General features: G+C 43.0%; 1 protein-coding gene across 1 annotated transcript in view; it reads left to right on the top strand.

Moving 5' to 3' along the window:
- Nucleotides 1-866: 866 nt before the first annotated feature.
- Nucleotides 867-23,557, top strand: part of wdr11 (WD repeat domain 11) — a 44,890-nt gene continuing 22,199 nt past the window's right edge. The window contains exons 1-11 of the mRNA XM_031874390.1: nucleotides 867-1,077; nucleotides 2,159-2,270; nucleotides 3,570-3,723; nucleotides 4,005-4,178; nucleotides 4,539-4,743; nucleotides 7,451-7,616; nucleotides 9,541-9,643; nucleotides 10,355-10,553; nucleotides 11,615-11,715; nucleotides 14,791-14,967; nucleotides 20,401-20,485. Of these exons, the coding sequence (XP_031730250.1) occupies nucleotides 992-1,077; nucleotides 2,159-2,270; nucleotides 3,570-3,723; nucleotides 4,005-4,178; nucleotides 4,539-4,743; nucleotides 7,451-7,616; nucleotides 9,541-9,643; nucleotides 10,355-10,553; nucleotides 11,615-11,715; nucleotides 14,791-14,967; nucleotides 20,401-20,485 (1,562 nt within the window). The 5' untranslated portion in view covers nucleotides 867-991. The remainder of the gene's footprint in view (nucleotides 1,078-2,158; nucleotides 2,271-3,569; nucleotides 3,724-4,004; nucleotides 4,179-4,538; nucleotides 4,744-7,450; nucleotides 7,617-9,540; nucleotides 9,644-10,354; nucleotides 10,554-11,614; nucleotides 11,716-14,790; nucleotides 14,968-20,400; nucleotides 20,486-23,557) is intronic.

Here is a 23,557-nt window from a genome sequence, read left to right as displayed (position 1 = left end):
AAAGGCAGAAAGATTCTGATGGTTTAAACAGTTATTTATAAGAGTATACATTGAAGTTGCACAGCTAGGGTGGCCTCTATGCCTCCCTTGTGCGTTGCTTCCAAGACCATCAGACTAGAATATGACGTCACCACCTTCCTGTGGGACACTGCTCCAAGCAGAACACTCACTCTGAACCACATGGGGTCTCTCCTGTATTTCAGACTCCAATGCACCCAGTGTGCATAGGATCATCAGTGTCTGATGGCAATCATGCAGGGGGCAAATTGCTGGGACAATTGGTTATAATTAGATGTTGTTAACAGTTATCAAGCTATTATACAATGTCAACTGGTGGGATAAACTATTTCATTAAATAAGTAATTTCTGGTGATTTAAGTCTTATCTTAAGACATCAAACTGTACTGTTAGAATGAAATACCTTGTACAATATTTGAAAAACAAATATTTGGCATATTTTATTCAATTATATTTTGGATTTAATTGGTGATATTCAATTTAATACTAATACTACTACAGTAAACAGACTTTAACTAAAAATTAAACAATAGCAGTTGGTCAGTTCTTAGATACGGACAACCCTTACAAAAGTGTATATTCCTACAAGCTCAGAAAACAACTGATATATGTCAAAAACCAATCTCACTTTTTCACTATTACAATGTTTTAACTATTGGGTGAAAAAATAAATAGTAAATGACTTTAAAATGATACCACAAAAATGTATTTTTACTTGTCATCTTAATAAAATCATATGTCGTTTTGAGAGAATTTATTCATTTCAACAACATTTTGCTTCCGGACTGACAAATGCAAGGTGTCACATGTGGAACCTTGTTCCGCTGGGGTTTGTTTCCTTACGGTGATAATTTTGCAAACACCGCTACACTTCCTGTTCGAATTGTCATCAGAGGCGAACCACAGAAGCTAAACAATTGTTTCAGCTTTTGGACAACAATTATTAATGTAGCATAAATACTGTTCAACAATAATGATTCCGTACACGGTCAACATCAAACTCGCGGCTCGGACGTTGACTGGCACTCTAAATTTGCAGAATAAAACCGCTGTAGATTGGTGAGTACTGCACCGCTTCCGCTAGCATCATTTTGTAGCTGCTTCATTTAGTCAAGACGCGCTGATTGATGATGTCAACAAACTGCTAATTACATTGTATGCGTTTCATTACATTGTTCCCCTTCACGCCGCCTGCGAAGATAGCAGTGGCAATGGAGGCCGATAATGTAGTTTTGGTTTAACAACAATACAGAGAAACATGTAACATGAGGGAATCTGGTGTCATGTGATGTGATGTGGTGTGGCAGTCTGCTGGGCCTGGTGCATGTCCTTAACCCTCATCCTCCCATAGTGATCCAGCAGGGAGCGTGGCTGCAGTGTTAGTGATAAAACTCGCTTTTATTCCTCATACTGCACATGGAGCATTTTTTTTTTTTTTTTTTTTACAGTTATTACAACTGAGACCTGTCACTGCATTAATGACCTTGAATAGAAACATTCAGTGTAACTGTTCTGGATATTATTCATGAGGTAGTAATGCTTCCTGTTATTATTCCCATGTTTTGGTTTACAGTCACACACTTCTTCCAGCTGTGCATTGCATTAGCATGTTTCACCAGGGCTCATTAATCGATATTCTGTGTGTACAAAAAAACAGCTTGACTTTATATTGGAAGTTCAAAAGTTGCTGTGAAATTGAGCTGTGATGTTTGTGCATTCGGGATTTTGATCCAGCCACATATGCGTGCAGACATTGTATGCACACTGGAGTGTGATGATAGCTGCAGACATGGAGTGGATTGGTGATCATTTGCTTCATGAGGTCTTAGGCCCAGCTCATCCTCTGTATGGTTACCCGTCATACGGAGAATCAGACTATCAAAGGGCAGCTTACCAAACTATTAAATGCTCCCGATGATTCAACTGATAACATACTTCAGATTTCCTACTATCACTTGATGTATTCATGTACTTTATTATATTTTTGTGTGTCTACGTGTGTATGAGTCGTTTTGTGTCTTACCTGGCTGCAAGATAAATTTCCCCTCGGCTTCAATTAAGTTGAAGTTGGCTCAATGACTCTCAATGGCTGAGTGACTCGCCTCTTCCTGTCATTCTCTCTGACTTTCATTCGCTGTAGGGGTTGGCAAGGGCTGATAGCTCAGGGATGTCACTCCAGTATTCTCATCATCGATCCAAAGACGTCTCAGACCATCCAGGTGTTGGAGAGGCACAAAGCCAACGTGGTTAAGGTGAGTTTCCTCAGTAAGCTGTCTTTCATCTGATCTGTTTAATTGTTTCTTCATAGCAGGGCTGTGGGTAACGATTAGTTTCATTTGTTGATGGCTCTGTTAATTATTATCTGAATTTAATTAGAAATGGTTTAGTCTATAACATGTCATAAACTTCTGAAAAATGCCCAAAACAATCTAAAATAGTTTAAAAATGTGAAAAACATACGACAATAAGTAAAATACAACAATATAGGATTAGTGAAATAATAATTAAACTAAAAGTTAAGAGAATGCCTTTGTATCTAGATACAGCCACAAACCCTCACGTATGTAAAGCTGTAACATAAAAAGGCCCCAATCAAACAGGTTAAACATGATTGGGACAAATCTGTCTAATTAATGTGTTGGCTGAAGACATTCTGTTTCGGGACACTTGTTTATCTTCTTTTTTTGCTATTTTGCTCTTCGTCAATCTCAAACCAGCTTTTTGGAAGCACAAATGTGCCGCTTCAAGTAAATTCAGCAGTACGGTTTGTAAGCTTCAGACGTCTCTAGAGCACTTACTGTATCTGTCATGCTGTGTGTCCCTTTTATATCCGTCTCTTTTGCTTTCCAGGAGCAATACAAACGCACACCTGCTGATGGAGTAATATTTCATCACCCAGTATTAACATTAGCATTGTGAAACCTTGAGCTAAGTTGTTGTCATCCCTCTCTGGCAGACACGTTCAGCTCACCGTGTAAAGGTTGCTCCTGTATTGACGGATAGTCCTCTTTAGTGTATGAGTGTGTGTGTGTGTGTGTGTGTTAGCGTGTGTATCTATATGTTCAATGTCTCCGTGTTTTGTAGAAAGGTAAATAATGGGCAATAAATTCCACGGTGATTATCAGTGCTTGGGCTCAATCCGAAGCTCTCGTTCCTCACTCCCAATCACACTTTAATCTTCTAAAGCACCGCGGCGACAGCAGCGGGCCATTCCTCACGAGCCTGACACGAGAAAAAAAAAGAAGTAGCCACAGTAAAGAGCATGCCTATTCACAGATACAAGACAAATGATTGAAAACCACCAACTTGTTCATAGAGTGTTTGTCTTTTTAAGCATAGAGCCTGTGTAAGCTGCATTTAAATTGTTGTGTGTTTCCTATAGAGTCTGCATCTTTCTCCACGAAGCCCACATTTAATTGGACCGTAGTTATTATTTATAACCCGTCAAAGCACTACTACACTACAAGACCTGCTCTGGATAGATCTACAGTTAACCGGAAGATCTTTGAACCAGCTGTTGAGACACTCAGCATGCGTTCTGTGTTTGATAGGTGAGGTGGTCGAGGGAAAACTACTACCACAACTTGAGCTCTCCCTACTGTCTGCGGCTGGCTTCGGGAGACGCCTCGGGGAAGATCATAGTGTGGGATGTGGTCAGCGGCACCGCCCATTGTGAGATCCAGGAGCACTCCAAACCTATCCAGGGTAAGAGATCCTCCCCCCCCCCCTCACCCCCCCCCCCCCGCACACCCCCCCCCCCCCCCCCCCCCCCCCCCAATTCACGTAGGCTTGGAGTGATTCCTTATCCACCAGCACTGGACAGCACTGGGATATTACACTGGTGGCAACACTGTCAGGGAGAAACGTGGATTGTTTTCATTACGATGCTCTTACCCTCATTCTCTTGTCTTTCCTCCTGGCGCTCACTACGCCTCCGTGCTCTTCATTCCCTCATCCTCCTCTCTGTGTTGCTCGTCCTCTGTCAGACCTGGAGTGGCTGTGGACTCAGGATGCGTCTCGCGATCTGCTGTTGGCCATCCACCCGCCCAACTACATCGTCCTGTGGAACGGAGACACGGGCACCAAGCTGTGGAAGAAGAGCTACGCTGAGAACATCCTCTCCTTTTCTTTCGACCCCTTTGACTCCTCCAACATGGCGTGTAGGTGAACAACACTGTCCAAAAAATACAACAACAGTGTGTCATTTTCCCCTCCCACATATATGCGTCTCTATATTCTATATTTCTATATTGTAGCCGGGTGTCTTACATTTACGATTCATCATCACTCACACATATCAGAGAGACTGCGCCAGCTCTAGAGAGATGCATGACTTTCAGTTATGCTAACCGCTGGTAGCATCACATTTTCCATACTTCTACTTTTTTTGTGAAAAGCAGAACTAAAGGGAAATTGATACTTTCTCAAGTGACAGATGCTGAGTTGCTGACTCTACAAGGACAGCTGTTACTAGCAAACGCATCTTCACAATGTTTTTAAAATGATTCTTTTCTGGGCAGTGCTGACCAGCGAAGGAATAGTCTTCATCACAGACTTTTCCCACTCCAAACCACCGGGCAACGCCGGCAAAAAGGTCTACATCGCCAGCCCCCACGCAAGCCCCGCCCACACCAAGCCTGCCCCCGCCGCCGCCGCCCCGGCCCCTACCGGCGCCAAGAAGGCCCTCAACAAGGTCAAAGTGCTCATCACCAATGAAAAGCCCACGTAAGTTGTGACGCGTGAATACGTTGATCGCACATTGAAAACCATTTCTAAAATCTATATACACTTTTATTCTCTCTGTCACTTGTGCTGCTTTTCCCCCTTTTTCTATACGTTAACTGACCCGTTGAAAGTGAACCCTGACACCTTGTCTTTTTGGGAGGAATGACATGTGGCTATTTGTCACGCCTGAGGCATCTTACAGAGGCATCTATCAGATGTGCTGTTTCTGTAAGAGGATGAAAGGACAGGCCTTGGCTGTGTGAGAATGTGAATGGGTTCTGGTTGTGCCTGAGCTTGTTTGTTCGTTCAACCATCAAGAATCGAGACTGATCGATTTGAAGTTCAAATTTCCGCTTTTCCGGGGTTAAAGCCATCATATCGATTAAGCCTCGGTCCGGTGATCAATCAAAAGCAATTTGACAGATGTGTTACGACTCATTTTTTTCAATTCTCATGAGAAGTAGTGACTAACCTCATTTTCATGCCATTAAGTGACAAACTTCTATAATCCACACTTTTCAAAGTGCTGGCAGCTTCCCTTCCTGAGCGCTTGTGACTGTCAGACGGGCTTATTTATAGCAGCATCGCCCCGGCCTGCTGTGTCCACCTACTCAACCGGCTCTATTAACACACACGCCATTAATCTTACTCGTCTCTCTAGCCTTGTCCTTTTCACTCTTTGTGTCTATGTCACACCTTCTCGTCTCATCTTTTGCGCAGTGTGTAATTGCCCCCCCCACCCCAGAGAACGCCGTCCATCAGTCTGCCTTTTTGTCCGTGTGTCTGTTTTTCGGGTGTTCATCATGTTCACCGGTACAGTATCTCTGCTCTCTGGCTCTGTGTGCCTGCGGTTGATGGATGGGTGATTTAAACAAGACTCTGCTCCCCCGGACGTGTGACTGCAGTACTATGTTACGCACATTAGTGTCTCATCCGGCATCAGGAGTCCATGATAGACATCGGCCTGTTCATTCGCAAACGCACATGAACATTGTGTCAGAAATGTAATAAATATTAATTAAATATCACTTATCCTTAGGATGTTTAGACGCTGTGGTCCAGTGTGTGGATGGCAGACTCTGCCTAAAACAATGAAACTGGTATATGTAGAGGTTCCATTTATTCTTTAGATGATAACACAATTCCATCAAAATCTTTAAAATACATATGAATATATTTCTGTTATACAAGTTATCATGCACACATCTGGTGCTCATGTGTAAGTCCACGCTAAAGCCAGCATGCTGGTATCAAGTTGTGCGTGTTTATTCTGAGTTGTCTAGACACGAGAAGCTGAAGGGACTAAATAATGTATAATAATAATAACTGTAATTGATTCGTTTGTCCTCAGGGTCATTTATGTTTATTGAACATGATTAAACGATAGAAGCCGGGGAGTTCTTTAGGAAACCTGAGATCACCTCCGGCGCTACCAAACACACCTTTGCACAACTCTCTCTGTGTGTGTGTGTGTGTGTGTGTGTGTGTGTGTGTGTGTGGGGCACGTGTCTACGTGTAATGATCCACAGACCTCTGCAACCTTCATGGCTTATTCAGAGCAAAGACGGAGTGAGATGTGAGGAGCGTGTGATGTTTCGGTAATTGTGCAGCTTAATATTTTGTCAGGGTTTGGGCTTACCCGATGTTCTCCTCTCTTTTTATGCTTTTACTCTCTGAAGTCGTTTTCTTCTTTTTTTTTTTTTTTGCTTCTTTTTTTTCTTGCATCTAAGACACAGAAGTCTCTTTCACAGTCTCTTTCTGATGTTCTGCCTTTGACTCCAGTGAGCTGGTGACAGTGTGGTTTAGCTCAGCGACTCCTAAAGGTTCTCCTTTTTAAGTCCATGTTATCTGTTGCGCCCCCCCCCCCCCCCCGAGAGGATAACGATCTCCATTGTGTTCTAAAGTTTGTCTCTCCTTTATTTGATCTCATGGGGACTTAGAGGAATGAAGCTGTAGGAATGAGTTATTGCCATGGTCCCGCTCATAAACGTTGAGAGAATCAGCCCTCTGTTCCTTCCTGATGGAAGTGCTAAACACTTATGACTGCTTTGTTGTCGCATGGATGGATCGCACCTGGCTGCTGCCATGGATGATGCTCTTTGTAATTAGTTTTTAATCGCAACAGACTTACCTCAACATTTTTACGACGCACAAAATAATAGAAGTTTTTTTTTGTGTCTGACGCTGCCGATACCTGCGTAATTCATCCGCCTCCTATCATTAGACCAAACTCACTTCTCAGTTCCTGCTCATTTGCCTGAGAGTCACAGAGGCCGCAACAGCAATAACTAATTCATTCAGCCTTCTGCACAAGACGACGGGAATAAAGATCAAGTTGATCCTCGAAATGAGACCGTTTTTTTTTTTTATTAAACTTGTTTTAAGACATTCTCATCCGTCTCTGGTGTATTTGCATATTTCATATGTGTTGATACGGCAGAGTCTCATTATATCTTTGGTGATGTGTGTGCTGAATGAGACTTATTCATTTCTAGTCATTAAAAAGTACTTTTAGCCTCTTAAAACATGTCCTGTGTGCGGTACATTGAGTTTAAAACAAGTATGCAAAACAGTGGCCAAATGTAGGAATACATTAGTTTATAGATAAATGTGCTTCGGGCTTTTATCTTACCTTTTTCCGAGTTAAAAAAACAAACAAACTCGCACTGAAATGAAGTTCCTCTTTCCTCTTTGTGTGGCGCCGTAGTGCGGAGGCGGTGACGTTGAACGACTGCCTGCAGCTGTCCTACCTGCCGTCCAAGAGGAACCACATGCTGCTGCTTTACCCCAGAGAGATCCTCATCCTGGACCTGGAGCTCAGCCAGACGGTGGGCGTGGTGGCCATCGAGCGCTCCGGCGTGCCCTTCGTTCAGGTGAGACACCGCGTTACACATACAGGCAAAATCTGTGTATTCGGGGATCTCAGTAAAGCTTGAAGTTCGTGGAGGTCGCACACCTACAAAGAGTTGCCGTTTTTGGTGGAAAGAAGGTGGCTAATTTGCCAATTTCATGAATTATTTTCAGGTCAGTGTTCGTCCTTTTTTTCTAATGTGATGGCGAGGCATTCCTGCTGTGCATTTAGAAGTTGTCTTTGCATGACAGCGACATCTTAGTTGGTGAGGAAAATGCAGGGATGGCTGTCTCACTCCAAAGTGTTTCCTACCGCCCCCCAAATGAACCCAGTGCACAATTTCTACTTTTATTGCGTTACTTGAGGGGCTTTACCTTAACCTGTTTTTACTTTATATAGATGAATCTTCCAGCAAGCCAATTCCCCCCTGCCGTGAATGATAAAGCTCTCCACTTTTTATTCACCCTCTCAGCGCTCTCCTCATCAAGGTCTGACGGCCGCACTGTGAAAAACCTCACCAGCCTCCGTATTTCTATTGTCACATTCAGCCGCCCCGGTGACCTTTTAGGTGCCGGTCCTCTTCTTTCGGAGCCTGGATTTCTAATTGGAAATTGATGAATGCTGCGGGGGTGTTGGATGGAGGATTTGTCACGGCTGCAGAGCCAGTAATGGAACAGAAACTCTCTCTTAATGTCACTCTGTTCACTCCCAGCTCTGTCTGCGAGCCAATGGCCATTATGGTGGCTTGTCATTACGCCAAGGAGGTCTCACGTGCTTCACTGCGGTGGTTCTATTCTATTTGAGCCATAATATGCCCTTGGAAATCCATAACCTTCAAAGTTCTGCCTGCATGCAGACGCGTGGACCCGCTTACTGCGCCTCAGTTCATCCCGACAGACAGTTGACATTTTCTGTGTGCGTGGAATTGTGTTCCGTTCTATTTTTTATTGCACTTCCATAAATCATACTTATTTTGTGTTGTCAGTGATCTTGTTTTAATAAATGTGCCCGTGGTTAAACGGCACAGAGGTGGAGAACAAACCTTTTGTAGTCGAGGAGTAAGCCCTGAAGTCACAGAGCAGGAGTGGAGAGGTATTACTCAGCCGCCCAGGCTCTGTCCGGCCAACGCCTCCCTCCTCTTTAAGTGTTATAAAGTGCTTGTCACACAGCCACTTTGCATGACTGATGACACAGCTTCAGCAAAAGTCCAGGCTGGAGTGTAGAAGATCCCAGAGCCAAGGAAAGACAGGGAAGTATAGACGCATCTATACTCCACACTGTTCGATTCGGCACATACACGATGTGCACAGAGTCGCCTGTTTATCAGGTTCAGTAGCTGAACATCTGAAGTGGTGCTGAGGGTTTCAAACCATTAGTTGGAAAAGAACCACAAAGGCGATGCTCAAAAAAAAAAAAAGGATAAATGGAAATTGCCATATAATTACTAAAACTGTAGGCCATAACCCAAACTATGTTCTTCTGTTTGAAATGTACATAATAAACTGAGCACTGAAGATGCTTTCATCTTAATGACGTAGCTTAGTGCAGTTCATCTTGTACACACAAGCCTCTCAACAATGGATGCCTTCTGCTTGTTTCATCCATTGAGAGCATTGAGCCGGAATAGTTTCATTATCACATGGAGTCAGTTGGTATATTAATGAGTAATATTTCTTTATACTGTCTAGAGCTGAAGTGCTCAATTGATTACTCGATTAACAGAAAACTATTTTCACAATTAATTAAGAACTTTTCAAGCAAATTCACCAAACTTTCCTCAGTTCCAGCTTCTCCAGTTTGAGCATTTGTTATTTCCTTACTGTGAATTGAATCTCTTTTTTGGTTTTGGACTGTTAATTGGAGGAAAGAAGCGATGTGAAGACGTCACTTTTCTTTGACACGTATGTGATGCAGTGCTCCCCCTGACTCTCTCTCTGTGTGTTCAGGTGATCCCCTGCGCCCAGCGGGATGCCCTCTACTGTCTCCATGAGAACGGGTGCATCACCCTCCGAGTGTGTCGCTCCACCACCACTGCAGAGGAAGCGGCAGGTATGAAACCTCTTCACGGAGACTTGCGCACACACACACACACACACACACACGTTAGCTGTACTGTACTCACTCACAAACCACTCTCACTGCTGTGATGTCCCCCCCAGTCATCCTCTATTGAGCCAAACTGCACAGCAGTCAGAGCCTGTAGCCGCTCTCTATGTTTCAGTGCATGTAGCCCCTTACTGTGTCGTTTGTCTCTGGCTTAGTGTTATAGGCCAATGGGAGTCCATTGTTGCCGAATCTCTCTCTCTCTCTCTTCCTACTCTCCTTGCTATCTCTTCCACGCTCATTTTTCTTTCTTCCTACCATTCCATTTTGTGATGTCATTTATTCCCTTATTTCCTGTCTTCTTTCCTTATCTCCTTCAATCCTTCCTCATATCTCTCTACTCTGTTCCTCTTCTTTCCTCTCACTTATTCAAAAAGATCTTCGCAGCTCTCTCAATCACACTTTCTCCCACTCTTGTCTACTTCCCCTCGTCTCTCTGCGTCTACTCCCTTGATTAATAACATCTACTCAATGTCTTCCTCCATATTTTCTCCTTCCTTTTCTCCTCCTTATTTTCTGTCCCCTTCCATTCACGCGTTCACCTGATTCCCCTTTTGTCAACTCCCCGACCCTCTAATAATATTTCTCTCCCCCCCCCCACTCCTATCTCCTTCTATGTCTCTCTCTTCTCTCTCCATCCGTCCTCCTCTCCACCAGACCCCGAGCAGAATGTGTACGAGCTCATGTACGACCTGCGTTCTCAGTGCGATGCCATCCGAGTCACCAAGACAGTCCGGCCGTATCGCATGGTTATCTGTCCCGTCAACGAAAACAACGCTGCGCTAATGGTCAGCGACGGCAGAGCCATGCTGTGGGAGCTCAAAGCCCACACCGGCAAGGCTGCCGTCAATCCCAGGTATACACACACACACGCACACACACACACACACACACACACACACACACACACACACACACACAGATAATTCTGCGAGGCTACATTACATTTTTGTGGCTGAAATAGCAGGAAGAGGTAACGGTTAAAAGTTTGAATACTTTAAAAACTGACTTTCAGCATAATCCTCTGACCTACATTTAGTCTTCTAGGTAGGGGGTGCACAGAGTTTAGCTATCAGTGATGAGCCCTGCTTCCCTTTGATGGAGCGCTCTCTCGCTGCAGTCGAGGAGACATTTGTGTATTTCTCTCTGTAGTTGGCTTCCTGTGCCAGGCAGGGAAGAGGTCTGTCTGCCTGCGAGCATTTAAAACCAGAATGTATTTTGGGCGAACAAGAGAAATCTCGGGATGAGGGGACGGCATGCTTTAGCTTTTTGACACTTTGTGATGAATGATCTTATTATAGCCTTGTTTGAATTCATTCGCTCTGCAGTCTCAGACTGGATGGGCTTTCTATTTCAGGACTACTGCAAAGATGGCAGTTGTCTTTCGCACCACGCTCGATCGATAATCCGACGCTTCCTTGTGGTTTTAACGTTCTTGTGCCCTGGTGTCCCCAAACAAACCCTATAAAGGTGGTTTGGTATACTGACACGAATAATAATTCCCGTTACGTTGTGTAGTCACGTGTGTGCCAAGCATGTAGAGATAAATTAAAAAGGAGTCGTGTAGAGTGGAACATTTCACTCTGTTCTACCTGCTCGGTCATAAGCTATAGAAGCTCCGTCACAGCAGTTATGGAAATATCCTTTACGAGCAATCATTTCTGTTTTTTTTTTTTTTTTTTTTTTTTATTAAATTCTTTTTATTGAGCTGCCTCTGATCAGTACAAGGAATCAGTAGACATGTCGTCCCCCATGAATACTGCTGTCTCCCTCTGGTTCGATCATTTATTAAAAGGTGGAACACATTTATCATTTGCACAAGCAATATTCATTTATCACTCTCCATTCTCTTGGTTTCTATAACGGCCAGGCTTTCAAAAATGTTTATGATTAATAATCTCTCTCCCCCTCTGCCAGTTCCGGCCTGACGCCGCTCTACACCCCCGTGTCATTTTGTGGAGCTCCGCTGGGTCCAAACCAGAAAAGGATTCAGGATCTCTCTCTCAACAGCATGATCGGTAATTTCACACATCGCCATCGGCACTGTCTAGCGAGCACCAGACATGTTGGGGTCTTCAACATGGCAAAATGTCCCACACAGTGGGTAGAAAGTCAAAGTTTTCACACCTGGTTGTGTCGCGCTGTGTAAACCTCATACATTGAAGTAGCAGCTACCAGTGTTTACGGGCAGGTTTGCACATCTGGATCTGGAGATTTCTCCCCTCTTTGCGGAGCTGTTTGAGCTGGGAGAGGTTTATTGGTTTTCGATGATGGACAGCAACCTTTGCTCACCGATTCTTTTATGGGCTTTAGGTCAGGGCTTTGACCTGTCCACTGCAGAACATCCGCCTTGTTCTTTGCCACTTCATGGTCTCTTTGGCCTTACCTCCGGCCCATTTTCAGTCTTTTTGCCGACCTCCTCTGGTTATTGTCATTGTTTATTTCTAATTCACATTAGAACATTTTTATTATTTGTTTTTTTGCAATTTGAAATGGCCAAGTATATTGTGTGTGTGATTACTAGGAAAAATATGTAGATTTATTGAATTTAAATTCAACATAATCTGAAAACAGGGTGTAATTATTTTCTATTCACAGCATATCATTTCTTTCTTCATCCTCCATAGAAGAATGGCTTTTATTTTTGAAAGTAAGGTGAAAACTAAAAGGAAAGGAGACATAGCTGTGTGTGTGTGTGTGTGTGTGTGTGTGTGTGTGTGTGTGTGTGTGTTCATACATCTGTGTGTGTGTGTACCTGGCCGTCTTATATCTTTTACTGTACTTCAGGTAGTTGGCTCTCTACTTTAATGTGTGACTGCTGGTTTCTCCTCTGCGCTCTACACAGGCCGGCGTTATTCCCCAGTCTGAGCGGCTCAACACAAAGAGTCCCGTGGGTGCTTGGGCCTCCTCTCTCTCTCTCTCTCTCTCTCTCTCACTCGCTGTTTACCGTCTCATCCTTTTGCTTATGATGTGTTTCCATCTCGCTCTCTCTCTTCTCACTGTTGATTTAGAACAGAGCTGCCTGTCAAAAGATGAATGTAGGTATACAATAGTAATGTGATGCAGGATTCTTTCCTTTTGTTCATTTTTGTTTTAAAACATTTGTCAGTTGTAGTCAGTAAAATTCAAACTGCCCGTGAGCTGAGGGCCTTGGGGAGGTGGAGCAGTAGTAGTTATGCTGGGATAAGGGGAGAGCTGTCTCTCCACACACACACACACACACACACACACACACACACACAGATTGGAGCCAGCTACCGCCCGTAGGAATAGCTTTGTCTGACAGTTGGTGACTAAAGCTCTTGTTATGAGCGAACGTCACTGGCCTGCAGTTTCCAACATTTTGTTGCTGGATGTTAAAATGTGATGCTGATAGGCCGACACAAGAAGAGCATCGGGGGGATAACGGCAAACTGATCATCGCTACAGGCAAGAGCTGCTGCCTGGAAAACCATATTTGCCTCCATTGCATATTTTCATTTGTGACGATCGGTTATACGTATGTTTTTATTGATGTATTGGTTTGTTTGGAGTTATGCCCTCCTCTCATTTTATTATGTCTTCAAGCTGCAATGAACGCTCACATAGAGGGACATTACATTTCCAACGGAAAGTGGACTATTATGGCGCAAGAAGTGAAAACCAAATGTATTTTTCAGCCGGTACCAATTATAACTTCAAGGCATTTGCACCAATCTGCTTTGCAGAAAATGCACAAAAGGAGAGGATCGCTCATTTAGAACGTATTTCATTTTGTCATTAACTGTCTGATTGGGAAAAGCATTGCCGTCAAATCCATCCCTCGGTAAATATAGAGTGTGTTTATGTCTTTGTAAATATTAAAGGGCCATGGGCTTGTGTTTATGGGGAAAACTGATGTCGCATTTTATGACTGCCTGATATTAGAAATATAAGAAGGCCTATCGCTTCTTCTGGGTAAAATGTTGGTCTGTGGCTTAATTGTCTCAACTCACTATAAATTCTTTCAGATCATTAACTGACTGCCCTTAATGAAATAAACAATACTGGTTGTTTTCTGCTGGCTTCAGCTGCAGTCAAATAATGTGAGCTCTTCCACTCCAGCTGAAGAACGGCTTCGGATTAGATCGGTAAAGCCAAGTTGAAAGTGTTATTTTGGGCTAATAAGCTCTGGTACAAATGGCTGTCTAGAGCTCTGGAAGAAGGAGGGAATAGAGAGATAACCGCACACTTCCCTCAACGCTACAAAAGATTAGGTTTATTCCAACATGTCCCGACTTATGCCTTCAAATGACGCCGTGTCACTGGATGACTCACACCTGCACAAAATCAGGACTCGGCGTCTGTCTTGATGTATATGCCGCCTCATCAGGAGTTGTAGCAGGAGCTGCATATCAATAGTTAATGCTGTCGGTACGTCGGGTAGCTACACGTCATACATAATTTGTCATATTGTGTTATTATGTTTTGCTTCATTTGCTCGCGTTTGATTTTTCTGACATGTTTGGTTTTTGCAAATGCGTGACCCACGTACTGTCACAGACAAATAAGCTGTTGCAGTTTTAATGAGAGATCCATACGGATGGTTGCTTCAGAGTAACCGTCTAAATCCTGTCCAGGACCCCCCCCAAACATTTACAGATCGAAACCACTCCGCACATATTATTTAAAGTCCTGTAGAACAGAATATGAAAAGTTATAGGGAACCATTCAAGTAAAGTCATGCAGACTTATTCAGCTACCAGAATTGGATCAGCTTGACTAAATTCTGTGTATGCCTAAATATTAAATTGGACTCGGTTGTATTAACACAAGCACAACATTTAAAGATGTGGACCAGGGCCAAAGGACATATGAGGACGTTCCTAATTAGAGCTTCAAAGCCATAAATTGTCGCTGTAATTTTGTCATACAGTTCACGTTGTAACACTGATTTATTGCAGATTGCATGCCCCGGTTTTAGATCCATGGAAAATAGAAGGAAAGCGGGACACTTAATGGACACTGCTCATGTTCTTGTAGCAATGTTCAGCACGCTAGATTTACTGTGTTTCATATTATTGAGTCATTAATTAAGTGTTAATTAATTGAGTGTTGTGGTTTTGACCCTCCAGGTCAGACCTTGATAGCCGGTGAGGCTCTTTCTCCATCATCCAACCAGCAGGAGGTCCAGTTGAAGTTCCTGCTGACGGGCCTGCTGTCCGGTCTGCCTCTGCCACCGTTCGCCCTCCGCATGTGTCCACCTCTTACCACCAAAAACATCAACCACTACCAACCCCTGCTGGCTATAGGTAGGTAACAATGCACACACGCTACAAAACGCACTGAACAGCAAGGCACTGCCACTGGCAGGGTGGGGGGTTCTATTCCCAAACAAATGATCTTCTCTAATAAATTCTGCATGTTCTGTGTGAAGGAGAAGTGTTTAAACACTTTTGCTGTATTCTTCTGCTGTTCTAGACCATTTCAATGGATTAAGGAAGGACGGGGATGAAGTCTTTGCTCAGCTGGTAGCCAGTCAGTAGGCTTTAGTATGTTGCTAACAGTAGCATGTCAGCACAACATTAGCCTGCATATGACCTGCTGTATTAACATATTTTAGATAATTGGAGTAAGATGTCTATAGTATGTGTCAGTAACTTCTTAAAAAAATGGGGGGATTGTCAATGAATTCATGCATTTATATTTACACAGTTGCATGAAGGGACACATTCCCATGATGATCGTGAGTTTTTTTCAAACCTGTTTTAATTTTCTCCTTTATTTTTTAGACTACTTCATTACTGATTAAAGGGACTGTTCACCCTCATACCTGTTGCCCTATTAATGAATCGAGATGCGAGTGAGCCAGTGTTGGAGATATTGGCCGTAAAGATGTCTGCCTTGTCTCCATTATAATGGAATTATAACTCAGCCAAAAACATACATTTGACAAACTCAACAGCAAATGTCTCTTTTAGGAAATTATGACCCGGTTACTCAGAGCGGGTTGGTTGGGTATATTTCTGCCATAGTTGTAAATTACCCCACGTAGGTTTTAATAAAAAAGCTGCTTTAAATGTTGGCTTTTAATATTCTCTTTGTCGTCCAATTAATGCAAGCTATTGAGGTTGCAGAAAAGTATTCTTTTGGAGATGCAAAGTGTTCCTCGAACTTGCCGACTCTTCTGTTAAACCATCTTGACACATTGCAAATTCTCATCTTTGAGTTTAAAAACGTTGTGATTCCTCTAATATAATGCAAACATCAGAATGTCAGAATATGCAAATCATTTTTTGAATTTGACTCTTGAAGACAGAAAGTCAGTAAGTAACAGTCCATTAAATCTGACTGTGCGGCCTCAAACGATACAAAAGGCGTCGACCTAATCTGAGATATCGGCCTCCGCTATTACTCCCCAAAGGCCGCTGCCAGACGGGAGAGAGAGGACATTTGTTTTAGATTAGTATAGCCATTTTCTTCAAAAGCTACTCTATCTTCTCCACAGTAATGATGCATAACATTAGAAAAGTTTCAATTTGAATGGGAAATTAAGAGCAGAATTGTGTCTGTCAGTCCATGTGTGTGTGTGTGTGTGTGCGTGTGTGTGTGTGTGTGTGTGTGTGTGTGTGTGTAAGTAAATATCTGTGTGCGCACACTCGTGTACGCGTACGTACTGCTGTTCTCTGCCCGAGGCAGCAAACCTTCAGTTTAGTTGTCGAGCTGAAGAATTGGCTCCGTTCTGTCCCCTGACATAGCCCACATAAATAAATCACATCTCAAAGATACATCGCCACACGCAGACACAAGCAGATGAATAGCAACACCGTCAACCTCGCACATCTTACAACCATTTGTCACTTTGATATGTGCATCACGTCCACAATGGTGGGACGCAGAGACCACCGAGGTTCACTCCACATTATTACTTAACGACTGCGATGGCTCTAAAAGGCCTTCGAGGGATGGCCGCTGCTCTTCTCCGTCTGTTATTTATAGATGTGTCTCAGGCGTGTTTTGTTTTAAGTGAAGGGGCGTGTCTACCTCAAAAAAATAACAACAACCACCATTCTTTCAAAAGCAGCAATTTCAAAAACACTTGTCAGTCACAGACCTATCATTTTGTTCTTTTTTTCAATCAGTTTGTGAACTGTGGACGCGGAGGGGCAGTAGGAGCACACCGTGCTACAGATGGTGTGCGGTTGACTTGGCACAGCTGGCTCCCAGTGGCGCCTTGAATCTAAAACCAGAACAGGGTGATTGAGTTTTCTATGCACATCATTTGTCAGGTCCCCATAGTCAGTTTGCAGAGTCAAGTAGTTAAACACTCACAAGCTGCATTATTGAATTGTGCCTTTTGTTCCACTTCCTGTGAGCTGTCCCGTGAATAGTAAGTTTGGGGGAGTGGATAATTATATATTGGGGATTAAGCGGATGGCACATAACGCTGAAAGGTGGAGGAGGTATAAGTATCTTTAATTAAAATGGTATCTTCAGGCTTATATATTTCATTTCTTGTATTAGCACAGTTGGAAATGACGCATACAGTATATTAATGCAACAAGGTAGAAGTTACCGTAACATAAGAAACTGCCACATTCGGAGTCTTTGAATCCTATACTTCAATTAATAATAAATTGAACACATTCTCGGTTAACAATTGCTATTGTCTCCTACTCGGTAATGATGCCGAGGTTGGTATCGTGACAGCTGTTCCGGCAGGCGTCGGCTTCTGTCACCTTTCTTGTTTACCAAGAGCCAGAGAATACACCTGATCATTAAATCCAGAGCGACCCGTTGCCGAGTTCTTGGCAGACACGGCTCACTCTGTTTCTCGGCCTCTGTTAGGGTCTGCGTTAGGTTTCTCCCTAGTGTGTAGTGGAGTTAATAGGGAGACTCCTCGAGTCTCGGTGAAGCGACACCAGTCGGAAGAACAACCGAAGGAAGCCGGGTTTTTACACCTTCCACTAGGTGCAAATAGAGCAAGAGATGAGATCTCACTGCTGAAGGTGTGAAAGCACGGGGGGGGGGGGGCAGCCGAAGTTTGATTACAGCTAGACAGAAGGGCAGGGTTTCCCATCTCTGTTTTTTCCATTTCCTTCTCTCACTTTCCCCCTCTCAGTCATTCAGGCTCCTTGCCCGGGATGACTGAGAGAGGGAAAGGTTACAGAGGCTGTGCATTCAGCCGAGCTACCCAGAAGCAACGCTGTCTGGTCTTCTGTCTGTAACGCTATGACCTGACAGCTCCATTACAGATGGGTACAAGGCCCAGAGCCTTACTTTTCAGTGACGTGTAGACAAACACTGACAACCTGTCATCCTTTCCTAATCATCTGAGGGTGGGTGGCATGCCTAATTATTAATCCGAGCTCGCCCGACAGCTATTCTTTGCTGCATTGTTTGGATCTACAGAAAGAAACCGCATTAAGAGTGGGATAAAGTATCAACGCAGCAAAAACATAAATTTGTTATTGACAAAATGTGAGAAATAAACGGCTGAGATGAAGGAAGCTACAGAGGCATGCACCTCAAAGAGCAGCACAACTCTCCCATGGACTAATTCTTGTTCTTAGCTCCATTGGTCTGTCAAAGGCAATATCCGTTACGTTCAGCACCGTCATCAGCTGTGCTTCTTGTTGATACATATTACATTTAGGATTGGTATCAGATTTGATGCACCAAATGCAACAAAATGATTCTTATTATTTCGACAAGGATCAAATGATTTGCTCATTATGATGAAGCAGAACTCTTACAACAGTGTAGACGATTAGCCATGATCCAGTTTTGAAGTGTGTTTGCTTAACTGTGCCGTTAGCATTGGCCATATTTAAATGACTAGTTTCACATTTTTGGAAAGACACTATAAGAGTAAGATGAGAAGATTAATACCACTCTTATGTTGTATGGTAAATATGAAGCTACAGCCAGCAGCTGGTTAGCTTAGCTTCTCATAAAGACTGGAAGCATAACAAAATTTGCCTACCGACACCTACACGCAAGTGCTTTAACACTAACTAGAGGTCATTTTCTATTTGCTGTCGTATTTGAAGAATCCGATCCTGAATCAAAGTCAACGATTTTCATTTCTCACCTCAGCAGACCATACGGAGGGGCAGCCTCTTCTTGATCAGCTTGATTAAAGTAAACACGTGTTGGCTGTGAGGCAACTCACGGACAGGAGTATCTATGTTTATCTCCATCCACCCACTTCCTGTATGCCTGACATCTACCAGCTGTACAGGAAGACACACACACACACACACACACACACACACACACACAGATGCCCATGCGGCGCTGCCTATGGCCACCTCCAGATGTTGTGTTAGCATGTGGTCGTCTCGCTGAAGCCAAGTGCAAACTGAGCAGTCCTATGCAGAGGGACACATCAACACATTAACCTGAATAATAGGATAATCATAGCAGTAGATGTGCTCCTGCGTGTGTTCACCATAAACTTCCCCAAACCTTGTTAAACACTATCAAAGCATCGTGAGAATGGACTTCTGATTGGCTTCCACATCTGCTGCAGCGTTGTTGATTTTTTGCAATGCTTCAAGAATTGAGCAATTATTTTAATTGCTCCGTCTTTCAGCTTCCTCGCTTAGGTTATAACCTCAATTGTGTTGTGCTTTTTACAACTGCTTGTTTTCCCCACTAATGTAAAGCAAATTACATTCTACACAATCAGGAAAAAGCTATTTTTCATAGTCTAAATAGACTATCAGCTTTTTATGGTGTGAAGCCGAAAGTGTAGATATGGGCTCTTATTACTTGTTTGGTTAAAATATAAAAAGGTATATTGCAAATAATCACCAATATAAATCACTGCACAATACTGATTATACAAATCTACATTAAATAATGAACTAGCAAAATGGAAGCTTAAATTTGACATTACTTGTTCAAATCCCCAGAAGATGCTGAACTACTCAGTCATATAACCAGGAAACTCTTGGGCTATGAATAAAGATTATTTCTTTTCAATTCGGTGCTAAAACCTTTCCTTCCATGTGCTAAACGAGGTTGCAAGTTGATTAAAAGTTGCTGGAGCGTCTCCTCCTCCAGCCAGGAGCAGAACATCGACTCGCTGCTCCACGCTGGGAGCAAACACTGACACCACGCTTCTGGAGACCCAGGCTGTATTGCTGGGCCCGCTGGAAAGAAGGGAGGCACGGAAGAACCAGAACCAGGACTGTGCGTATTAGACTGTCAGACCCCTGCAGCAGCAAAATGAGTAACTGGTGCTCGGAAACACTACCACTTTCGTACACAGGGACTCGCCAAAATCAACACAAAATGAAAGTTCTTGTAGTAACTTAAACTTGTTATGCCCCCCGATTGGTAAACATAAAAAACAACTCGTCAATTTTGCTTTGATTTTTATAAAAAAAAAAATCTTACGGTATGAACAAATGTGAAAGAAACATCACTTAGTCAAACCTCCTCAGAGTGTCAAATGTCAGCGGAAGTATTTAATCAGATGGAGTTTTGGGGGGGGGGTTGGAGCTGTATTTTCCCAGCAGCAGATGTTCTCAGGCTGTGAGCTGAGTGACACAGGGGTTTGATGTGGAGCCTCAATCCACACCTACTGCAGTGACGGGGAACACGCAGAGGTGTCGCCCTGTCACACCGTCTCTGTGATCCTGCTGGAGGGTAGATGCTGCTACCTTAAGTAACTGTATGCCTTATGTCCTATGTGTCTTATGCACTGCTCTTTTTCTCTTGTTTCCTCTTCCCAGGCACCAGCAATGGGTCTGTACTGGTCTATAACCTGACCAGTGGTCTTCTCCACAAAGAGCTCAGTGTGCACTCCTGTGAAGTCAGGTAAGATTTTTGTTTCTGTGTAGTTCAATGTACAACCAGGCAGAACGTCCCAGTCAATCAGCTCGAGGGGGGGTTGATTTTGAGGCGATTGTTTTTTGGGCTCATTAGAGTTTGCAGAGGCAATTGGCAGTCACATAATTAGAGTGCCTTGTCAGACACACGGTCTCAAGGAGCTGATGAAAATACTGCAGAGATGCCTCAGGACTAACTGAATGTAACAGGAGGGAGCTTAGATGCACTTGAAAAATGGGACCAGCTTTGCATACCGTACAAATCAATTCATCACAACAACTCAATCAATGGCATTACAAGGCCTGTTTTTTACTATGTTTGTGTGTTCATTCGGGGCAGAGAGAAGGAGACGATGTGTTAAATTAGGGATGTCCAATGTTGCAGATCTGCCCAAGGCTGCTGATGTAACACTTAGAAACAGTAAGTGTAGTCTTGTGTTTGTCCAGTTAACAGTGACAAACATACAATCGCTGCCAAGTCAGGATTCATTTGAAAGAAAACCACTTGTTACTGATCTCCACAAAAGGACACCGACATAACTTCTAGATCTTCTTTACTAAGTTCATCTGTGCTCCCTAAACATCGTTCTCACACATTTCAAGTGTAAAGCCCTGTGAGGCAGATTTGTGATTTTTGGGCTTTACAAATATATTGAGTTTTAAAAAAACTATCCAGATCATACGGCGACCTTCTCCATCAATGACCCAATAGAGCAAGCACACAAGCGTTTTCTTTTGACCCCGCTTCCCAGCCGTCGGTCCAGCCTCTTTCTATGGCTCATTCACATGAACGGAGGAAGGGAAATATCTCTGGATTCTTTAAACAACTTTTAGGACCTAATCATTTAAAAATGGGGGAGCAGTCGAAAGTGAGAGTGAAATCTGATTGGAATCACATTTCAAACCTCCTCCAAATGGTGTCTCGTGATGTTTTTTTGCTGTCCAGACTTTCTAAAATCGATCTCAATCGACCAAAATGTCTGCAGGGAAAAAGGCCAATGGATTTCTGGGTGAAATGCATTCTGCATATAAATACCATTTTCCATTGTTACTCAGAACATATTACTTAATGTTTTTATGTTGGGAATCTAAATATTCCTTAAACCTCTGAACACTAAACTATTCCCTGAAGTCTAAGTAGCTACATAATGAACCCGTCAATAACGCATCAAAGGAGCCGTTCAGGGAAAAGCAGAACTCTATATTAGGAAGCTTTCTTTCTCTGTTCATAACCGAGCATTTAAAAATAGAAATTCTAAACACAAGTAGTAATGAACAGTTGCTGATGATCATTTCTAAGAGCTGATGACATAACTGGCACAACATTTAAGAGCTATTGAGTTGTGAAACTCTCCCATACATGTTGAAGCTATTGTAGAGATTCTGTTCAATACTTGTAATGTGTCACGTCATGCCTCCATGCTCAGTCGACTATTATTTAAGTATTTGTTTCTCTGTTGTCTGGATAACAGTTGTTATTGTGTGAAGAATATCTTTGTTCTCTGGGATCACAAAAGGTATTTTCGAAGTGTTACTACAGAGATAAATGAGAAATCCAAGGGAGAGTACATGGTATGCAGTCTCCTATGCCTTCATATGTACTGATACAAAATATTTAAAAAACACCAGCTAACAGGGCCAGAGTACTGATTGGTGCGAGGACCCTATTGAAAGGCAAATTATTATTATTATTATTTATGCAAATGAATCACCGGGATTATAGGTTTATTTGGTTTGTATATCGTAATAGCGACAAAACTGGTCCATTCAAGATACATTGTAGTGATGTGCGACATAAATCTAGATTTGTTTCAGTGTGGTTTTGTTATACATTAAATTGCTTTGTCCTGCTATGCCTCTGCACAATGTATTGGTTAATTATGGTCTGCCTGACGGACCACACTGGAAAGAACGCCGCACCCGCCGTATGAGCTCCCCACGCTGCAACAGCCAAACATCAACAAAGAGCAGGCTGTGCTTCATTAGTTAGTATTCTCCAACGGGCAGCACAAATATTTCACCAGGTTTAATTAAGCACGAGATTGAATCAATTAATGCTGTTAAAAGATTGATTGGGAGCAAACGCCATCCGTTCAAGCAGAGCCAGGCTCTCTTTAATGAGAGAAGTTGGTGTCCGCAAAATGCAGAACTCCAACTAACTTTAATGAGCCATGCAACACAAGCAAGTTTCTTCAAATGTCCGCCTCTGCCTGTGCTTATGGGCATATGTGTGGATTAAAGTGAGCGATCAGGCGTTGGTTTTCTCTGGTTTCCGGTTGTCAGGTTGTCACAGTGAATTTGCGCTTCAGTCCTGACACTCGGCTGTCTCCTCGTCTGCTTGTCATCTCTCACCCAGCACCTACTGAACACCCCTCGTGTTTCACACCCCTGTGTTTTGATATGTCCATTAAAAATAAAGCAAAAAAGTGACAAAATAAAGGAATAACACAACCGTACATTAACCCATTGAACCAGACTGTAACATCAAAGTAGCTCCATCAGATCAGGGCTTTCTCTTGAAAACACCTCCATTAGATGTTCCCTCATCCTGTATGGGCTCTAGAAGAGCACTGCTGGGTTTTTTTTCCCAGTGCTGTGACATACAACATTAAGATCAAAGCTGTGAATTTTCTGTGGTGGAGAGAGCAGAGGTGCTTTATGGAAATGAGCCCAGCATCCCCTGCCCGAGCACAGCCATGCCAAAAGAGGCCTGCCTACTTAGCATCTCATTTACATTTAGTGGGGAAATTGACTAATTAATCATGTGGCTATTTACCATCTCATTACGGTGGAGTTTGTGCTCCCTGAGCTGGGCCCACTTCTCCAAAATATTCATATCTCACACTTGCTGGCTTGATTTGCTGTGAGTTTTTCTCCTTTTTTCTTTTTTTTTTTTTTTTACACCTTCCCAATGGATTTAGAAGTTTTAGGTGACTCATTACAGAATGTAGTGAAGGAATAGTTGACAGCTAGACTGTGTGTATTAGATAGCAATATTATTAATTTAACTAAAATGTGTGTGTGTGTGTGTGTGTGTGTGTGTGTGTGTGTGTGTGTGTGT

The sequence above is a fragment of the Anarrhichthys ocellatus genome, unplaced genomic scaffold (assembly GCF_004355925.1).
Source record: "Anarrhichthys ocellatus isolate YVR2014 unplaced genomic scaffold, GSC_Weel_1.0 scaffold3, whole genome shotgun sequence".
In the NCBI taxonomy this organism is placed as follows: Eukaryota; Metazoa; Chordata; class Actinopteri; order Perciformes; family Anarhichadidae; genus Anarrhichthys; species Anarrhichthys ocellatus.
The sequence above is the reverse complement of the archived record's forward strand: the minus strand, read 5'-3'. Positions and strand labels throughout refer to the sequence as shown.